Raw genomic sequence first — 19314 nt, 5'->3', positions numbered from 1 at the left:
AAAAGAAAAACTTCCACACACAGGGGGTCGCAAACCTTATATACCAAGCATCGAAGCGCAAAAAAAATAGTGCGTATTTCAAACATACACACGGCATATTAAATGTAAATTGAATTAGGCAACTTGGGGCATGTTCCCGGCGCCATACATTTACGTCTTGGACCTTCGACGAGTTAACGGCTATTGGTTATAAAGATGTGCAGATGCGATACCGATAAAAAAATCCCCATCAAGGCAAAGCACTTGGAAGTGCGCCGCGAGTAACACTATTTATGAACGCAAGCGTAGCTGAGTCTCAGCTCGTGTGACAATATGGCGGCGCCAGCGGGGTTGTCTCCACCCTGGACGGCGGCGCTGGGCATCGAGGCACCCTAACCGAGCAGACGAGACGGAGCGGTTCGCCACGGCTCGAGAGAGAGCCGGCTTCCTCTCTCTCGCTCTTCAAGAGAGCGGCTCAAAGGTCCGGCTCGCTCCCGAGTTCCGCTCAGGAGCGAGCGGTGGTTCAGTAAGTGATCAAGCGGCGGTTCTTTAGTAGAGAGAAAGCCGGCTCTCTCTCGTTCTGTGAGCCGTGAGGAACCGTTCCTAGAGAGCGCTCAGGAGCGAGCGGGATCTTTTGAGCCGCTCTCTTGAAGACCGAGGGAGCGGTGGTTCATTAGGTGAGCGGCGGTTCGTTCGGAGAGAGGAAGCCGATTCTATCTCGTTCAGTGGGCCGTGCCGGACCGTGCCGTCAGAGCCTTGTCTTCTGCTGGGTTTCGAGATTTCGTTTTCTAACCGACGAGTGGTGGCCGGCGTGGGCAGACTCGCGCTACTCGTACTCGCTGGCAGTGTGGTGTGCGCAGCAGTCCCTTTGTTTTTGTTTTTTTTGTTGCGTCCCGATGCCACCGAAGGGAGAAGTAAAAAAAGCCTAATTGGCAAAGGATGGTACCGTTCGTTGCCTGCTGCTGTTTGAACTATGTCTGACGACTCTCACCGATAGCACATCGTGCGCTGGTGCAACAACACTTCGAAGATGGTCTTGCGTGTCTTTAAAGACAACAGGTGAACGTACAGTTTACCTCCTGGTCTTCATTTTTGCTAATTAGCGTAGTCATAAAGATGTCACCTATGGCATCCACTTCATTGCATTTTCTGAGGGTGTATCATTAGCACGTTAATAAAACGAGGCGACTGATCTGTTGTGTTGTAATAGAACTTCATTTCTTCTTTTTCTTTTTGTGCTGACGCATGCTGGCATGATCGCCAGTATCGCGCGTGCGCTCAAGAGAGAGAAAAAAAAGCGAAAGGTACGTGTGGTTGTCTTAAGGATCTTTAGTATTATTTTTGTATTGTACGTCAAGAGATGATTTTGACATTCATTTTGCATGGCGTTACAGCTCACTCATATTATAGTGAGCGTGCGTATGAGAATAAATGACTAAAGTTGAAAGATAATGTACAATAATTTTGTGTTCTTATTTTGACCAAAGTTGATTTTAAAGTACCACAAAAACAGAAAAGCTCCTGTAATGACGATGAAGTTACTTTCTTTTCTGAGAAAAGTACATCGCATTCTGCCTATTACAGTATTATAAGCATTTTATCCCCAATACGAGAAAAGAAAGTTTAATTACAACAAAAAATTCATGCTTTTAAAATATGTAAAAATAATCTCTAAGCATAGCGAAAATACCAATAACACGGTTATTCAATTATGCATATATCGTTGTTTTCTCAGAGCCAGATAACTATAGAATATGCATAACACAGGTGCCACGTTTAAGTGAACCGGTGAGCCGTTCAAATGAACCGGTTCATTTCAGTGACTGAGCAGTTCCGAGCCACTAACTGAAGTGAGCCGTTTTGCCCATCTCTACTGGCTACAACCCTCCCGCATGCTTTACTCTTCTATGTTGCCCTTTACTTACACGTAGGTGCTGCGAGAATTTGCCAGGGGGCAAGAACGAAGTTTATTTGCATGGGGTTATGTGAGCTAACCTTGCACTGCGGTGATGAAATGCGATGCAGTGAGGTGGCTGGTGTTGCTCGTGAAATGCAACGCTTCGTCACCATTTTGTGACGAACAACTCTCGCCCACTTGATTCGAGAAGGCGGTTGTTCCTGCTGACCACCACTGAAATAGTTGCTCATGAAGAGAAGCCTGCGCAAGAAGTTGGCAGGACAACCCACCGTAAGCCATCAGTATCCGCATTGCTACCTGACGTTCAGTTCCGAAAAGACGCAACAGGGCGTGCCTGTCCTGAGCCATCGTTATTCTGTCTAACGTACATACCGAATTCACACCGTGCCTATAATTTGAGTCTCTGGCACGGCTATTTAGTATCGAGACACCATCGTCCACTTTCGAAAAAAAAAAGCTTCACTTTTTGTTAATCTTCATCCGAGAGAGGCCGCAATTGTTTCTTCTCGGATGTCTTTCCACAGTTTCATGAAACGCGCGCCGCGCCCCCTGTCGCAAATCTTCGCCTCCACGCGGCGCAGTTGCTCTGGCGAGAAATAAGACTTCCAGTCTCCCGGCTTACCACGCCGAACTAGGCGGTACTTCCTGAGGTCCCCTCCATAAGCCGACTTGTCAGGTACAGTTGTTTCGGTTCTTCGCGTCTTCCACGCAGGATCGACACCCTGAACGTCCAACACGAGCACGTTTTGCATGTACTCAGCCGTCGTTCTTTCCAGAAGGGTTCGCAGAAGGTCCTCGTCACCTTCCAGGCGCTTGCCATACCGGTCCCCCAAGAAGTAGGCCAGTTTGAGTGCCGTCTTGCGCGTGTCCTTCTTGAGATCTTCGTACGTCAAGAAAAGCAGGTTGGGTTCGTTCCTAAGCGCGTAACCGGAGGCGACATGGTCGAAATAGTCGCCATAGCCAAAGTCTCCGCGCATGAAGGCGTCGAAGAACTCCTCGAATGTACCGTCCCGGAACTTGAACATACTCAGTGACGTCGCCATGTGGTAGAATGAGACGCAGGTGTCCCATGGATTGCGGGCCACGTAGACGTACTTGGCTTCGGGATTCATCGTGTCCTTGGTGAGAGGTTCGTGAGTGGTGAACAGCCTCACGGGCAGAGGCGACCGCCAGCCTTCGGTCTCCATGCGGCCGACGAAGCGAACATAGCGCAGAAACTCAGCGTGATTGGGCACGGGATCGCCGTCTTTGAGGATGAGTTCGAGAATGTACATGACCCAATGTGTGCCCGCCTTGGGATACGTGCACTGAACCAAATCTCCTTTCTCCGCACGAAAGTTCAGGCTATCTCTGAAGAGGTCGGGTTCTAGGCCTGGACATCGCGGTACGCCATCGATGATCTGACAGTACGGCTTCTTAGGCGCCATGACTGGAAAATGTGATGATGACGGGTTCCCTCGAGCGCCACAAGGCTTCTTCTGCGCTGCAAGAAAGGAAACGAAGGCTGCATGAGGAAAATGTAAACGAGACAAATTTATATGAAAAATATCCCTCATGTTGTGACAAAGCTGTCGTAAACCTTCAGCGTAGGAGCAGTTAGACTTCTGGAATATGGTTGAAAAACGCGTGCGCAAACTCACCTTGCTAATCATTTGTCTTTAATTCGTACTACAGTGTCAGAGAAAGTATTTGACTCAGCTATACGGTGTTTACTGAACATTGCAAGCTTCTTCTACTACACTTCCTACTAAATAAGTAGGACAGCTTGACCACACCGAGCGTGAAATTCATTTAGTTAAATTGATAGCATTGTGGGCTCGAAAAGGCCAGTATAAGAAGGTAATTTTTAAGCCAGTTAGGCTCGTTTTTTCCGTCATTTGTAACCACGTAGACTGGGATCTTCGAACCTTTCCTAATAGCTGACGCAACGGACCGAGCAATCCAGCACCTTACTCGGTGAAGTTGAAAATTTTGTGAGCCTGAAGATTGGTTATATGGGGGCCTGATATCAATATCACTATATGTTGATAGCCGCCTTCAAGAACATGCGCTAAGGCGCAAACACAGAATAGGATCGCACCTTACATTTCATTGCAATATTTGCTTTTGTATCGAGATACCTAGCCACAAATAATTTTAACGCATGAACAAGATCGAGTCGATGAACTCCTCTCATTAAAGTTTGTGCCGCCTTAATAAAGAGATAACGAAAAATTTATTTTAGATATTCGTGGAAGTTGCAGGCAAGGCCTCTATACTATTGCAAGAAAGAAAGAAATATGAACTATTTCTGGCCTTGTTTGAGATTACAAGTGAATTTGGCCCGAAGCATTCTTGCCGCAATTCGTACCCTTGTGTGTATCTGTTGCTCAAGGTACAAGACACGTATCTTCTCGCGTTCAGAGTTGTTGGCGCTTTGGTTTAGTTTGTTTGTATGTGAATGTGTATTACGTCGTTTATCCTCTGCTGTCCTCGGCTGTATTTTCTTTCCAGTCACACCAATTCCGTAACGCTAATGACACATTCGACTGGTCTTTTGAGGGCACACACAGCGCCGCTATGATTCTGTAAAACGAAAATGAATGTGTTACACAGACTTTGGCAGAATTATTCCGGTAAGACTGCAACCTGTACTAGTTGCTATGAATCCGTTCTTAAGAGCAAAACAGCGTGAAAAACACGTGGACAAAGCTGACTGAGCCACCTGGCGGTCAGCGATCTCCTGCTGTTGAGCAGGAGATCGCGGGATCGAATCCCGGCCGCGGCGGCCGCATTTCGATGCAGGCGAAATGCAAAAAAAAACGCCTGTGTGCTTGTGTTGTAGTGCACGTTAAAGAAAAAAAATTATCCAGAGTCTTCTACAGCGTTGTGCCACATAACCATATCGTGGTTTGGCACGTGAAAACCCACAATTTAATTTTCTTTAATACTGAAAATTTCGGGATAAGGAAATTCCTAGAATAGAAGAATAGCTTACAGCTGATGTGGCAGGCAGTCCGAAGTCTTGACTGGCAGTCTGCCATTTTTCTTGAAAGCAAATGTCTGCAATCAGTGTCTTCATCTAAAGGCAGAGAGTAACTGGGAGGGTTACTGGGAGGGAGAGTAACTGGGAGAAGCTTGACTGGTAGTTAAGGACCGCGCAACAAGCGATGAAACGGGAAAGTACAGGTATAATGTGAGGAAACAGAAAAAAAGTGTGTCCTAGAAAGTAACCGGGGCTCTCAGATAGTGCAAAAGGACAGAATATCGGATAGCTAACGAATACTAACGGATAGTCTTGGACAGATTACAAGAAATAAATGTAGTTGGGTAGGCTTCTTCTTCTTTCTGGGGTTTTACGTGCCAAAACCAGTTCTGACTATGAGGCACGCCGTAGGGGAGGGCTCCGGCTTCTTTAGCGCGAGTCCAATGCACGGCACATTGGCGTTTTTACATATAGCCCCCATCGAAATGCGGCCGCCGTAGACCGCAGGTAATCCCGCACACTTGGGATTAGCAGCACAACGCAAAGCCGGCCGACATTCAGCCGCCGTTGTAACGGCGGGTTAGTTTCCCGTATTATATGTTGCTATGAAATTTGGACATATACAGGCACAGGACAAAGTCAGCCGACACATAACAACGGTAATTGGACCCAAATTAGGTTGACGATGATGATTACCAATTAATATGTATCAGCTCTTTCTTTTTCCAGAATATACAGGGAGCAGGGAGCAAGCACATGATATGTCCAATGCTTTGTTCGTCGTCGTGTCATCACTCATGCTTACTTTTCTTCCGCTGTCTTAGTTTGCTACCATCTGAGGTGGAGAGAGAGAGAGAAATTTATTTACAGAAAGGCGGAGAGGTCGGCGTGAGCTGTAACTTGCTCTGGCCTGCTACTCTACACTGGGGAAAAGGGACGGGGAGGAAAAAGGTTAATGAATGATGATGATGATAAGAGGAGGAGGTGTGTATGTACAAGTTCACAACGTTGTGGCATCTCTAAATCTGAGGTGGAAGATCTCATGTTAGTTATATTGTATTGGTTATATTGTATTAGATAATGCATCGAACTATCTTTAGCACGTAAACCTGTTCTTTATAAGCGGGTTCGACTGTACACTGAGGTGGAAGATCTCATGTTAGTTATGTGTACAGTCGAGCCCGCCTATAGAGAACAGGCTTACGTGCTAAGATAGTTCGATGTATTATCTAATACAATATAACCAATCTCCCCTATAGCGAACGTAAATCAACTTTTTTATGCGTTCGTTATATAGGAAATTATAACATACAATAGAGAAAAGCAGCAAGGAACGTGTGCATTGATTGAAAGCAAACCTACGCGTAAAAGGTAGTGATTTTTTTTTTCTTTGCCTTGAACTGTTTCTCAGGGTAACTGAGAACGACGTTCCCGATGCGCTAGGTATTGTGTAGACCTGCTCAACATCACTCAAAGAAGAAATTACGTCAAAAAACGCTTATAACGTCGCACTCGGCCGCGCAACGCTTAAAACAGTGAAGCTGGGCGATCGCAGCCCAGCATTTTCCGGAAGTGCGCGCGAACTTTTCATCTTATTACTCATGATGATGATAATTTCTTTTCGCGCGTCTCGGACTTACGGCCATCACTGCGCGTTGCATAGCGCAGCTTGCAACACCGACACCGCGTTGCAATGCCGACAACGCGTTCCAGCAGACCTGCTCCGTGAATGTATTTCTCTCTCTCGCTCTCATAGCACGCAAAACCTGTTCACCTCGCAGAACAGGAGCTGTGGACGAAGACGACGACGCTCGAACGCAATCATATGGTTCGCCGAAATACATGCCCTGCAAGCGGGGCTGTATAGCCTAGTGGTTACGACGCTCGTCTTGGGACCGGGGGTGCGCGGGTTCGAATCGCGCCTCGTCAAGAAAGTTTATTTCTTCATAGTTTCTTGATACGAACCACGAACTGCGTGTTCTCTCCGCATCTTCGACACCGAGAAGAGAATTCTCTTTATCCGAGGTCAGTATATTCGGGTTTGACTGTATTTCAGAATATGCCCCTAATATGTTAAATTTTCACTTGCTGTTTTGCGCACTTGCATTTATATAATGGTGGTACAAACAGCTCCACTTTCAACATCACGAGGGGTGATAACCACTCACAATAACGGCGGTTAATCAGTACGTTTTTCCATCCCTAACACACCCCGCTAAATAATGATACTACTTAACTTATACTTACTCGCGGTCATCCACAGAATGGCGAGAAAGTGTTAGGACAAAATTTTGATAAAATCCCGCTGTCAATCGGCACGTACTATTAAATAGTTTGTTATCGCCTGCTTACTTAACTTTTTTTGAGGACCGTCCCATAAATTCTTTCTTCCCATACTCACTGCTTCATTACGTTGTCGTGAACAGGTTTCAAGAATGATGCCGCTGTGCGTCTTTTTTTTTTTTGTCTGTTCATTTGTTTCTTTGCTTGCTTGTTTGACGTTTTCTTCGTACTTATATTTTAAAAGTAAAACCTTTTCTCATGTTCGTCCTTATCGGTAATCAGAAATCTATAGCCATTCTTCTTCTTCTGCACTAGGAGACTCCTATTATCAATTTGCGCATAGTTGTAGAGCGCTTTGCACGTTATTTTTGCCGGCCCTTTGTTCTACGCACTTTCGTCTGGTCCTGAATAATCAACTATAGCTTGATTTGCCACCCTGTTGCCGTTCAATATATTTTTCACGTTTGTGATAGAACTTAAGAACAATAATGAAGGGTGCTTGCAAAATCTTTTACGAAAGGTGTCGAAAGTCTCCAGTGTTAAAGGGCGTCTCCTCAGGATTTTCCAAAGATAGGCGTTTGAACGCCCCTTGTCTGAGCGGAATTTTAGGCAACCAAACAGCACCGCTGTCACGCCCTCGTGAAATCCCCTAATTTTCTTCATTCTGATTGCGCCTCAAGGCGTGTAGTCGATGCTAGTCAGATTGATACCTGCATTGCCTCGCCGACTGAGCTTTCATTTCAGCATGGACCCCGAGAACAGGTGCCAAGACCCAATCTCGCCGGCAATGCTATCGGCGCATTGCAATCATTCTCCGCGAACAGAGGTTGCCACTTTTCTCAGTGAAATCATTTCTTTGATTTTGCTTTTGCCGTGACGTGTAAAGCAACCAGGTCAATGGTAACGGCACTTGTAAGAGCATAGCAGTACGCACTACAAGCGGTGGGGATTAGAGAAAGGTGAAGGAAATATTGGAACAAACATTAAAGTACTCTTGGAAGTTGTTGCCTGGCCATATTGGCACGGACGTAAAAACGAAAGTGTACGCTAGTTTATTCGATTAGGGGAGTAATAGTTGGGTCAGACGATGCATTGAAACTTGTTTGTTTACCGCATCCAGAAAGGTTGCGGGCTCACCTTAAACAACGTATGCTCACTGACCGGTTGGCTGCGAGCGTACGGCTCTTTAAAAAGAGACAACAATTCGAAGCAGGAACTGCGCCAACTATCGCCACTTCATTGTGCTAGCTCCATGCATGCCAATGGCTTTCGGAACGCTGAACAAAACTGCGAGCACCAAGACATAACAAAGAGAGGTAGAGAAAAAATAAAACTGCACTCATAGTCTAACGACGTCCCAAGCGCTCAGAAAGCGTGAGTATATTAGAAATAGAATCTTTGTGCTGCAGATCGAAGACGCGCAATCGTCTGCACACTCGCAAAAAGCGCATTTTTTTTTTACAATTTCCCGTGAAGAAATCGAAATTAGTGCTGTTTAGATGGTATTGGCAAACTGTCAACCCCCCCCCCCCTCCCTCCTGGCAGAGATCCTGGGTGCGCTACTGAAGAAATAGAATCTTTGTGCTGCAGATCGAAAGTTTATGAATGCAAGCAGCGCAAGCACTCCTGCATCGAAGCGCCATCTCGAACGTGAGGAATGAATCAAGATATGAAAAACATCCTGCCTCCGAGATGCCAAAAGTGGCCGCGGGTTTCGCCCTTTTTAATGTCGGTGGCACTAAATGTACCTTCTCTCTTGAGGAGGGAGTGCGAACTACGTTTCAACTTCGAGAGCGATCATTACAACGTTGCGAGGGCCTCGCAATGTGGCTTCAGGGGTTCGGGCTGAGAACAGCGGGCTGCAACCACGGGGTCACCGTCTCTAGAAATACCGCAAAACTAACAAAGAAAGTTGATTTATCGGGAAAATTCACACGATTCATATATCAAATAGGCAGCCGCGATAATTTGCAAGCTTAACAGCCAAAACTGCGAAACTGCATAGGATCTTACGCGCGTGACGTCAAACGTCATTCGCTGCGTCAGCCAAACAGGTATCATTCCTTTTAATTGCTGTTATTGCATGCTTGTGCTTCCGATGAACGCGTTTTCTGTAAGTTTCACTGGCGCGCGCTGATAGGCGGCTTAATGGTTAATCAGTAAGCCATCAACCGGTAGGTGAGGGTAACCCATATAAAGTAACAAAAAGGGAAGCATACTCTGTAGTACGACTGGCATAAAACGGTGGACAGGAATGCCGCATCTTCAAGTACTTACGTGATTCAACGTAACACGCTCACTGAGCCCGATGGATGCGTTCCAGGGGCAGCAACATGAACCACTGCCCTGCGTGGCGGGAAGGCAGGAACTCAAATGGACGCAGAGATTCAAGGCGAACAACGGTAAACGACGCGAAAGGGCAAACCACGTGCAATCGCAGAGGTGATACAAGGCACGACGCCAGCCGCGGCGTAGCGCACGGCGGAATAATGAGGAAGCGTCGAGCTCGGACGGGTCTGCCTTCGCCGCGACCTTCGGAAACAACCGTGACGTCAAGCCAATAAGTAAACTGCCGCCGCACTCAAAACGCGACGACCAGCGACGAGAAGCACTTATCGCCTTCGCGTTATTTTTGTTTTGTTTTTTTTTTTTTTTCGATAGTGCAGCAGTTTGTAAGGGGAGTAACGGTCTCTTTAGCGTGATTTGACAGATGCCAGTTTTCTGAGGTAGCAAGGAGACTGAAAGTGACAGGAGGAAAAAGAAATAGAAGGTTACGGCGTACATACGGACATTCTCCAGAGTTGGTGACTGCCAGGTATGGAGCTCATGAGTTCGGAGAACTATTGCAGAAATATTCAAGCATTTTTTAAGCATGTCTTTCTTCCTACTAGAAGCAGGTAGTATAAGGCTCCTTCTGGATTGCTTTATGTGACAAAACAGTCTATGTTTTGAGACAATTCGTGGTCTCGAGGCCGAAGGCTTCTCGTCGACTCGCGCTGCTTTTCCCAATCTCTTTTTGGGTAATCGGTCAACCAGTGTAAAAGCATCTTTAACCATATTTCCCCCCTTTTATCTGTTCTTAGCGTGTTTAAGTATCTTGATCATCTGTTGTGCGTTTACGATATACCATATTTGTTTTTCTGTGTCCTACATTGCGTTCCTCCGTGTTGACTAACACGGTTTTTTTCAAGCCTTTTCTTATCTATGAGGAGGCATGGGCAGATAGCTATTTTGCCCCTCGCGCTTGTCATCGGCCTACTTTTTCTCCCTTGTCGCAGTCAGCTGAGTTTTGAGCTTCCTTGAACTCTTCGGCGCTTGTTTTTCTACCTCAAATACGCTGCTTTTCTATCTCCACTTCTTTTTCTATTGTCCTGCAAAGGACGGCGACCTCAATAAATAACATTTCCGATCTCCAGCGCGATTCCCATGTATACTCAAGTGTAACTTGTAAAGCAGAAACACGTTCGTTAGGCAGCTCGAGGACTAATGTTAACCATATTCGTTGCACTGTAAAAGGAAGCGGGGAGTACTAAATTCTTCTGCACAGGTGGCGCCACTGAAGCAGATTCGCGTTTGCGAAAGGGGGACAGGAATATGTGAAGAATGTACCGATGTTTGACACAGATTTGGAAGTCTTGTTTATAGTTGATGGGACACCTTTACGACTATTTTGAGTACACTCTAAAAAAAGTTTACACCCTTTGGGTCGTATCTTGTCCTCAAACAATAATCGTCATCTGTCGTCTCCGCGTTTCCTTTCTTTGACGCGGTGAGCCCGGTACTTCCTAGTCACGAAAGGCTTGCGCGTCATCAGCGTGACACAGCCTTCTCGGCAGGAAAGTAGCGAGCGTCAAGTTTTCAAGAAAGGAAACTCAAGCAAGGCAGCTGACGATTATTGTTTGGTACAAGAGACAACCCAAAAGGTGTAAACGTTTTTGGAGTGTATACAATAGGGATCCTATTCTGCGCATGAATTGGCGCAGGTGATAACTTGTGGGGCCATGTATTTGTGTGTTCTGGTAGTAATTTATTTATTTAGGAATTCTGCAGACATAGCGCCAAGAAGGCATTACACAAGAGAGGGGGTACGGAGGTTGGTTACCATTCGCAAGACAATCACGATAATCTCAGCACAACTTTGGAAAGGCATTTCACCAGAGTTCTACATGAGCTAAGACTCCGATGAGAAATGATAAATTTAGGCAGAACCATTGTTCAAGCGTGGTCCAAATGAAAGAAAGAACATGCAATAATTTCAATATGACAAATAAAATATGATTACATACAACATTGATGGCATATATACAGAAGCCATTTTAATCTCTAGCGTTCCAAAAGAAAGGCCATTTTAGAGAGACACTAAATCAGACTTTCTCAAACTGCGGGTCATGAACCCCAAACGGGCCATGAGCCTTTTTCTCGGAGCCATGGAGGGTCAAACTATTACTATAACCAGCGACGTCAACGCCTCCTACCAACCTTTAGACGCCGAACTATAAGCTTTCAACGTCCGTATTCGCACTCCTTAGTTTATCGGTGCGCGACGACGAAATTTTGCCTGGGAGGTATCCAAAGAAATGCTATCGCATTTTATGTCCGAGTCGCAACGGCTAAACTACATCCTTCTCATTTAAATACACGATTAAATCAATCTTTGCCAAAAAAACATTAACAAGCATTCTTGGTAGCCTTCTCAGCTGCAGTTAATGCATATTAAATAAATTAAAATGTTAAAGTATCGACGTCATTGAATAAAGTAAACGTTCAGAAGAGTTATAAAAGGTTTGGTACTGCTAAAGGACGTCACATAATAGAAAAAGTTTGAGAAACACTGTAGTAAAGACAAAAATGATTTTGCCTGTGTTAGTACGTTACCTTTCTACAAGACCAAAAATAGCACTATCACCGCGAGAAGAAGCTCGGTAAGTCCGAAGAGGAGCCAAAAAATTAAAGACTGGTGGCGACATCTCCTTGAAGTTCCCGCACCACCTCGCCATGACGTCACGGATTTTCACGGCGTCTGCTCGGACATAGTTAAGTTTTTATCGGTGAAGATGTAACTACATTGTGTTCTAAAGGACCCAAAGATTGAGCACGGCAAATTTTGGGACATTTTACTGAGCCTGCGGGCACAAATACGAAAACATACTTTGAAATACGTGACGTCACACTGACCTACCGGTGCTGGGGACTTGGCGTGAAATCTAGAAAAAAAGGTTTGAGCTCTATTTTGTTCTTCTAATAAGCGACCTATTATCAGTGAACTACGAAAAATCGAGTCTAGAAAGCATTCTGGTTAAAGGTGTCCCGTTAAGAGGGAGCTTTAGCTCGGGTCAGGCCCGTAGCGAGGGGGGGGGGGGCGTCATCGCCCCTCCCCGAAATTTGTATCGTTACCGCAAATAATTACAGAAAAATAGGTGCTTTCCTCAAGTACTCAAGGCGTTCAGAAAGCGTCCTCCCCCCCCCCCCCCCCCCCCCGAAAAAACTTCCTGGCTACGGATCTGGCTCGGGCTCTCCTATCTAAACACGTGTGGCAGGAGAAATCAACGTCAAGGAGAAAACAACTAAAGGAAAAAGCTAAATTAAATAGTGGCTTTAGGAAGGGAATTTCTTAGTTATGTCTTCAGTTTTTTCAAAACTATTGTTAAAAATCACAAAATTAGGAAAACGCTACTATCAAGTTTGCAACTATGTAACTCAACAATGCAAAATGATACCACAATTCTGTAAAGTCTATCTAATCGTAAGTCAAAAGCGGACAAAATTGATGTATTATACATCACTCTAAAAAAATACCACTAATATGCGAGTAGGACTTTTGAAAAACCCTTGTCAACATTGCAAGAAATTCACGTAAGTTGTAAATTTATACACTGCATTTGTCCGCTTTGAGTGCTCTAAGGAACGCTGCTTGCAGAACTGCGCTACCTGTTTTTGTTGCAGAGTTATGGATTTGTAGACTTCGCTCTGCTATTGTTTCTAGACTTACAACTTTAAAAAATGTAAGAAATTCAGGGCCTTAAATCGAAATCTCGTTTCGAAGGGTCTGTAGTATTTAACTTTCTCTCTCAAATCCAACAAATATTCGAGCCAGGGGCTGTCTCATAAAAAGCATCTCTGCGTTTTATATGTATTTAAATATGCGGCATTAGATTTAGGTCCAAGCAAAAGCTCCCTATTAAGTAAATGTGACGAAGTATCTGAATATATATACATATAAAAATGATTGACTGACGGGTTGATCGATTGATTGATTCAAAAATAATCTAGAGCAGGGATAAACTGGCACTTAACTTCGTCCATTTCAGTTATTTAGCATGCGCCACATATGTTGGGTACATAAGCGTTCTTGCATCCCTCTTTTATTGGAATGCGGTCACCGCGTAGGTAAACATATTGCATGAGACTGCAATTAGGCAAGACTAATGCGCGTGCGTTTACTATCTTGCGGGAAGGTGTGTACTAGAATAGAAGGCTTACCCGCTGTGGTCTCTCATTCGCTCTGGCTTTCCACTGCAGAGCATACGAAATCGCCGGTTTGTTTCCCCGCCCAGGCGGCCGCTTTCCGATGAGGACGGACATTAAAAACATTATGTAGTACACTATCCTAATACGCTTTCACGACACACTGTAAAAAAATAATGCCGCTTATCCCATTTTCTTCTATTGTCCGTGCAGCTGTGGCTCGGTAAAATACGCTACTCCAGTAATACGTCTAGGTGTGCATTTTGAGAGCAGCTTTTCTTAGAACTCACATGTTGCCTGCGTCGGTCTAGGCATCGAGTAATATAACGCGTAGAGAATAAGCTGTTACGTACCTCTATGGCTCAGTATGCAATATAGTCGCATTGGTGTGCAGTGTACTTGGACATTGCTTAAAGGGCGCCAACTGCAATGCTATTTCACTTTGGGTAAATTGGTTATAAATGAGCGGTATGAACTGCTGAAGCAATTTCGACAAAGGTGCAGAGCTGATAATTGTGTAATTTTGTCATTAGCAGCCTTCAAAAGAGCACCTATGCAGAGAGGCGTACGCCCGGTGGTTAACGTACAGGACGTAAACACAGGAAACATCGCCTCCGTCCGAGATTTTCTGTGTGCCTCGCGTGCATCCAAATCTCGGGGGTCGTGTCGACAAAACGCACTGCTTCTCAGCGTTGTGAGTTCTGTGTCATCTGGAGCGTCATCTCGAGGCCGAGTGCTGTATTCCAGGTGAGCACTCGTTCTCGTCTGGTGACGTCCTGCTTTACCGCTTCGCGCTAAACGCCCTTGCAACAAAAATGAGAGAATGTGAGCTAGCCGAAACTGCCACCGTTCTAACTCATGGATACAGGCTGCTTTACAGGTTCTGCAAGCACGCAGCCACTCGTATCTCTTAAAGGCGGATGACACTGGCTAACAGAAGCGCGTGAGTTAATGTTAAGCCAAAGACGAATGACATGCTTTATTCATTTAGTTATAATACACTGCAGTCACATGGGACCAATCATTCTTCAGCAATGCGCGATTGTACACGCTCGCGTTCGCGGAAATTTCTTTCTCTCGCGGCAACTGCTCCCGTGTAATGGGCTAGTGACCGTTGCTCCGGGATATTCGCTTGCATGAGATTCTGTGCTAGCATAAGAGCGTCAGCGGTAGCCTACAGGAAGAAAAAAATGCTTTTATCTGTTACGCTGAGCGGCTCTCGATACCGATTGAACTCATTCAGTTTATTGACGGGAAGCGTGTTCATGGCGGGCATTCGTGCTAGATTAGCAAAAACAAAAGAAAGCCACGTTATCATCCGGCGTCTGCTGTCTGCTACGCTGTGTCATCTCTGGCTGGCGACGATCTGGTCCTTCATTGCTAAGCCCCTATCGAACCGTCTGCAAGCAGTCTGCAGTGCGCGCTTTGTTTAACGTCCACGCTGAGATAACTGTTTGCGATACCTGAAACGTATTTCTCTGCCTCTGAGCACTAAGCTTATAGGCTTCCCATTCCCGTTTTTTTTTCCAGCGCGGAATATAACGAAGTGTATATCTAAATCTGATTTTAAAAAATATGGGATGTAAAAGGCAGCGTTTCTTCTTTCACTGTCTGAGCACGCTTCAACACACTGTTCAGAATTATAATGTTCATATTAAAACATATTGTATACATGAGTTACGCGTTGTAAATTAAAGACATTCTGGAAACCAGCGTCAGTAATTATGTTGCCAAACCTAAATTTGATACAGACGTAACAAAGTTGTTTCGTCTTAAAGTTCCGAAAAATTTTGACGATATCCCGAAGTGGTTTTGTAGGAAACCTAGAAATCCCACCGAGAGGATATTTAGTGTATCGTTCAACTAAGCGCAGCACTGAATTACTAAAAGCTCTTAAGATAACTTTTACACTAAATTGCTTACGCAAAATATTCGAAATACCATCGCGTATACTCATACGATTGTATTTTAAAACCGATTTGTCTTCCCTTTTCGGTAACAAGACTATTTTACCGTAGCGTGGAAAATGTAAAAAAATGCGTGGAAACAAAACCACAGCGCGTTTATTTGGAACTTTGTGTCGTTCTGTGTTCTTTTTCTGTTACATTTTTTATAGAAGCACAATAACCAACATTCCAACTATTACGAACAACATTTGTTGGCCATAAAATCGGAAAAATTAAGGATTAAGCGACCGGGCTATGCATTCGGATAGCTCGCCCAACTGACGTCGATTGAGATAACTACGTAAATTAGGATGGAAGGCTGAAACCACAGGGCAGCGGCGCCGCTGCGATTGGTAGCGATGCACATTTTTAAAACCTGATAATTGGAGGCTTTACGCTGAGCGATGAAATGCGTCACTAAATGAACAGAAGGACCTACCCTAACGACTCAGTACGTTTTTACAAAATCGTCAAAATTGTTTCAGTGTGCCTTTAAAAGGACACTAAAGCAAAACAATAAATCAACTTAGACTGATAAAGTATGCTTCGAAAACTCTGCTGTCGTTAATTACACGGCAATAGGTCAAATATTAAAGAGAAAATGAAGCTCAAAGTTAATTTTTTTTCATGTCGTGCGTAAACCCCAACCTCAGTACTTCAGTGTGACGTCACGACTTCTAAAGTAATTTTCGTATTTGGGCCACGTTGGCTCAGTAAAAGTTCGCGAAACTTGCCATATTCTTCTTGGGCTCCTTTAGAACACAATGTATAGTCAATCTTTACCGCTAAAGAATTAAATTAGACATAGAAGACGCTGTCACAATCCATGACGGTCACGATGAGCTGGTGGGGGAACTTCAAGGTGGCGTCGCCACTCGCCTGTTTTTCGTTTCTTTCTGGCGTACAAAGCGGCTTCTCGCGGTAAGACTGGTGTTTTCGGTATTGTGGAAGGGCAATCTACTGATACAGAAGAAATCATGTTTCCGTTTAGTGTTCCTTTAAGCAGCAAGCCACGCTTTGCCATAAATAAACATTCTCGCAACGTTTTCATTCCTCTAGGGATATGTTCGGAGACACGTGGTTAGTTCTAAGTACATGACTAAACAAACGTTTTTTTTTATGCTGTTATGCGTAAGAGCGACATTTTTGGTCTATTCAAACAGCAGGGCTCTTTCCGAGGCTAGGGACTCCGGGGAACAGCTTTCCCTCTTCACATGGCCGTCAATCACCGCAAACTGTTCTTCGCCACGGTGTCGGTTCGCAGCACTCACGCCAACGGGAAGCATTTCTTTCGATGACCAAGTCCGCTGGTATGATTTCATACGGTATCTTCTCGCTCACAAGTCATTATGAGGTACGAGGGTGTTTTTCCATGCAGAACATTCGTCGGCCCGCCTAATGTAAACTGAGCGGACGCGGGTAAGATGCGGCGTTTCTGTGTGGGGTTGCAACCTCGTTACGTGGTAATTATGCCGGGTTTCTCAGGACCTGTGGGCACAAAAATTGAAGCATTGTGCCCATACGTTTATCGCGCTGCCCTAACAGTGACGTGAAGAACGTTTGAGTTGAAAAACTCTGACAAAACGGCCCAGTGTTTCAGTTGTAGCGATGGGCCTACTTGCGCTTAAAGCAGCTTGAGAGCGATGATGGTGATGATATATGGAGGAGCCAGGGCTGGCCAAAGAGCGCCAAGAAAGATGGTATCAGGCAGTGTGTGAAGTGGTAAGTAACTAATGGTACTTGTGCAATGGCTGTATAGAGGCCTAAAAACATTCTTTGTAACTGACGTAAAATATATAGACACTAAATTAATGGAAGGACACATGATGTTGGCTATAACCATGAAACACATTGTACAATTGGATAATACAATAAACTTTGTCACTGCCAATGGCTCAGCCGTCTCACCGGGGCCCTTGATTGCAAGGGCCTAGAGGCATGTGCTTGACAACACTACTATCCCAACAGCACCCTCTAGCGAGAGGGCGTGCTACGAATCTCTGGGGCTGATGACGTGCAACACAACATTATTAAACAATTTTAGTACTGCTTTCGTCTCGAAGAACGCTTCTGCGCCGAGAAACATTGCGGGATGAAGGGAGATACGCGGCTGATATGCAAGAGGAAAGTGCTTTATTCGTTCAGGTTTTGCTTCCCGACCCTCCAGCAAGACGTGGAGCATGGTCAGCCTTTCGCCGCATCTACCACATTTGGGAGGTACAGGTCCAGTTAGGAGATAGTACATGCAATTACCCTCCCAGCAAGACGTGGAGCATGGTCAGCCTTTCGCCGCATCTACCACATTTGGGAGGTACAGGTCCAGTTAGGAGATAACAATAGGTACCATGCATATGCATGCCGTATTCTCAGTCCACAAAAGAGCACATCAGATCGTCGTGACTTTGAAAGCGGCGGTAAATGCCGTAAGTGGGGTTTAATTACGTGGATCTTATTCAAGGCTACGCCATCCCACAAGTGTTGCCAATAGCTACGGAACCTTTTACGTAGAAATGGCTTCAGGTCTGTGGCAGGAAGTGCTATGGAGAGATTGCTAGCTTTCGTTGCGATGGCGTTAGTCATTTCGTCTACTAGCGCATTACCCTCGATGCCTCTGTGCTGAGGAACCCAACGCGTTGGTTAGATATACTATAAGTTGTGCATAGCAGTGAGTAAAGGTCGTTGGTTATAGAATTTTTCAGTTTGTGTAATGATTTTAAAGTTTTCACTACACTTAAGGAGTCTGTCAATATAATAAAATTTTCTATCTTTGTTTTCCTAGTGCGTTTCACAACAGCCATCACTGCATACACTTCTGCAGTGAACATGCTGGTTTTCCGGTGGAGAACGTTGTATTCTCAAAATTATGAACCAGCAACTGAATATGAGACACCGGTATGTGTCTTTGATGTGTCTGTGTGAAATTGCGGGTAAGAGTACTTCCACTCGAATTAATTCAATGAAGTGCATACGAATGCGTATCTCTGGAGCATCTTTAGTGATTTCAGCAAATGACACGTCACATTTCCTGCCACAGCCATGACGAAAGCGGCTTCGCTGGAGCCATTATTTCATGTGTAAGGATCAGAACACCTACACTCTCACTTAAGTTCCCTATACGCAGTGAGAAGAGCTGTCTCACAGAAGGTCGGTTGTAAAAAATGGTACTAGATGTATCGTTTATCGTTGAGTAGCATGGATGCTCGCAGTTTGAGCTTACTTTCACAAAATATAAGAAACTAGAGTATGTCCTGTGCAGATCAAGAGACCACACATTTTATTCCACGTTGAGGCTTCTGTATGGCACTTGTCCTAAAGGCAACGGTCACAAGGCGGATACCTAGATGGTGCCCATGATCCAGCATATTGTGGGTGCTGATTGCAGCAGATTGGTAAGCTACAGCGCCGTAATCCAAACGCGAGCCTATAAGGCTGTTGTGCAGGGTCATAAGGCAGTTCCTGTCACTACCTCATGTTGTGTGCGACAGGATCTTCAGAATTATCATTGGTTCTTGGGCATTTACATTTATTATACTTTAAGCGTGGTATAAAGCTATGCTTTGAGTCTAGTATGATACCTAAGAATTCGTGTTCGGCATTCGCAGGTTCGCTTTCCCCATGGAGTTTAAAATTGGGCTCTGGGACCAGACATCTCTTTCTTGCAAACAGGACACAGGAGCTCTTCTGGGGATTTAGTTTAAATCCATTCTCATTATTCCATTAAGACAGTTTGTTCAGGTCTAGCTGAACTTGTCGCTTAA

General features: G+C 44.9%; 1 protein-coding gene across 2 annotated transcripts; it reads right to left on the bottom strand.

Annotated features, from left to right (window-relative positions):
• Positions 1–2081: 2081 nt before the first annotated feature.
• Positions 2082–9538, bottom strand: LOC119445642 (3-alpha-hydroxysteroid sulfotransferase-like). Of its 2 annotated transcripts, none has more exons than XM_037709916.2 (2): positions 9423–9538; positions 2082–3380 (listed from the first exon to the last, which is right to left on the bottom strand). In XM_037709916.2, exon 2 carries the CDS (start codon positions 3322–3324, stop codon positions 2374–2376), a length of 951 nt encoding a protein of 316 aa, XP_037565844.1. In that variant the 5' UTR covers positions 3325–3380; positions 9423–9538; the 3' UTR covers positions 2082–2373. The 2 variants fall into 2 exon arrangements, with proteins under 2 accessions (XP_037565844.1, XP_049520969.1); XM_049665012.1 differs by having other exon boundaries at positions 2082–3375.
• Between the last annotated feature and the right edge of the window lie 9776 nt (positions 9539–19314).

The sequence above is a fragment of the Dermacentor silvarum genome, chromosome 3, assembly GCF_013339745.2.
Source record: "Dermacentor silvarum isolate Dsil-2018 chromosome 3, BIME_Dsil_1.4, whole genome shotgun sequence".
Lineage (NCBI taxonomy): Eukaryota > Metazoa > Arthropoda > Arachnida > Ixodida > Ixodidae > Dermacentor > Dermacentor silvarum.
The sequence above is the reverse complement of the archived record's forward strand: the minus strand, read 5'-3'. Positions and strand labels throughout refer to the sequence as shown.

Excerpts from the sequence above, each read along its gene's own strand:
- LOC119445642 (XM_037709916.2), bottom strand. The coding sequence starts at position 3,324 with ATGGCGCCTAAGAAGCCGTACTGTCAGATCATCGATGGCGTACCGCGA.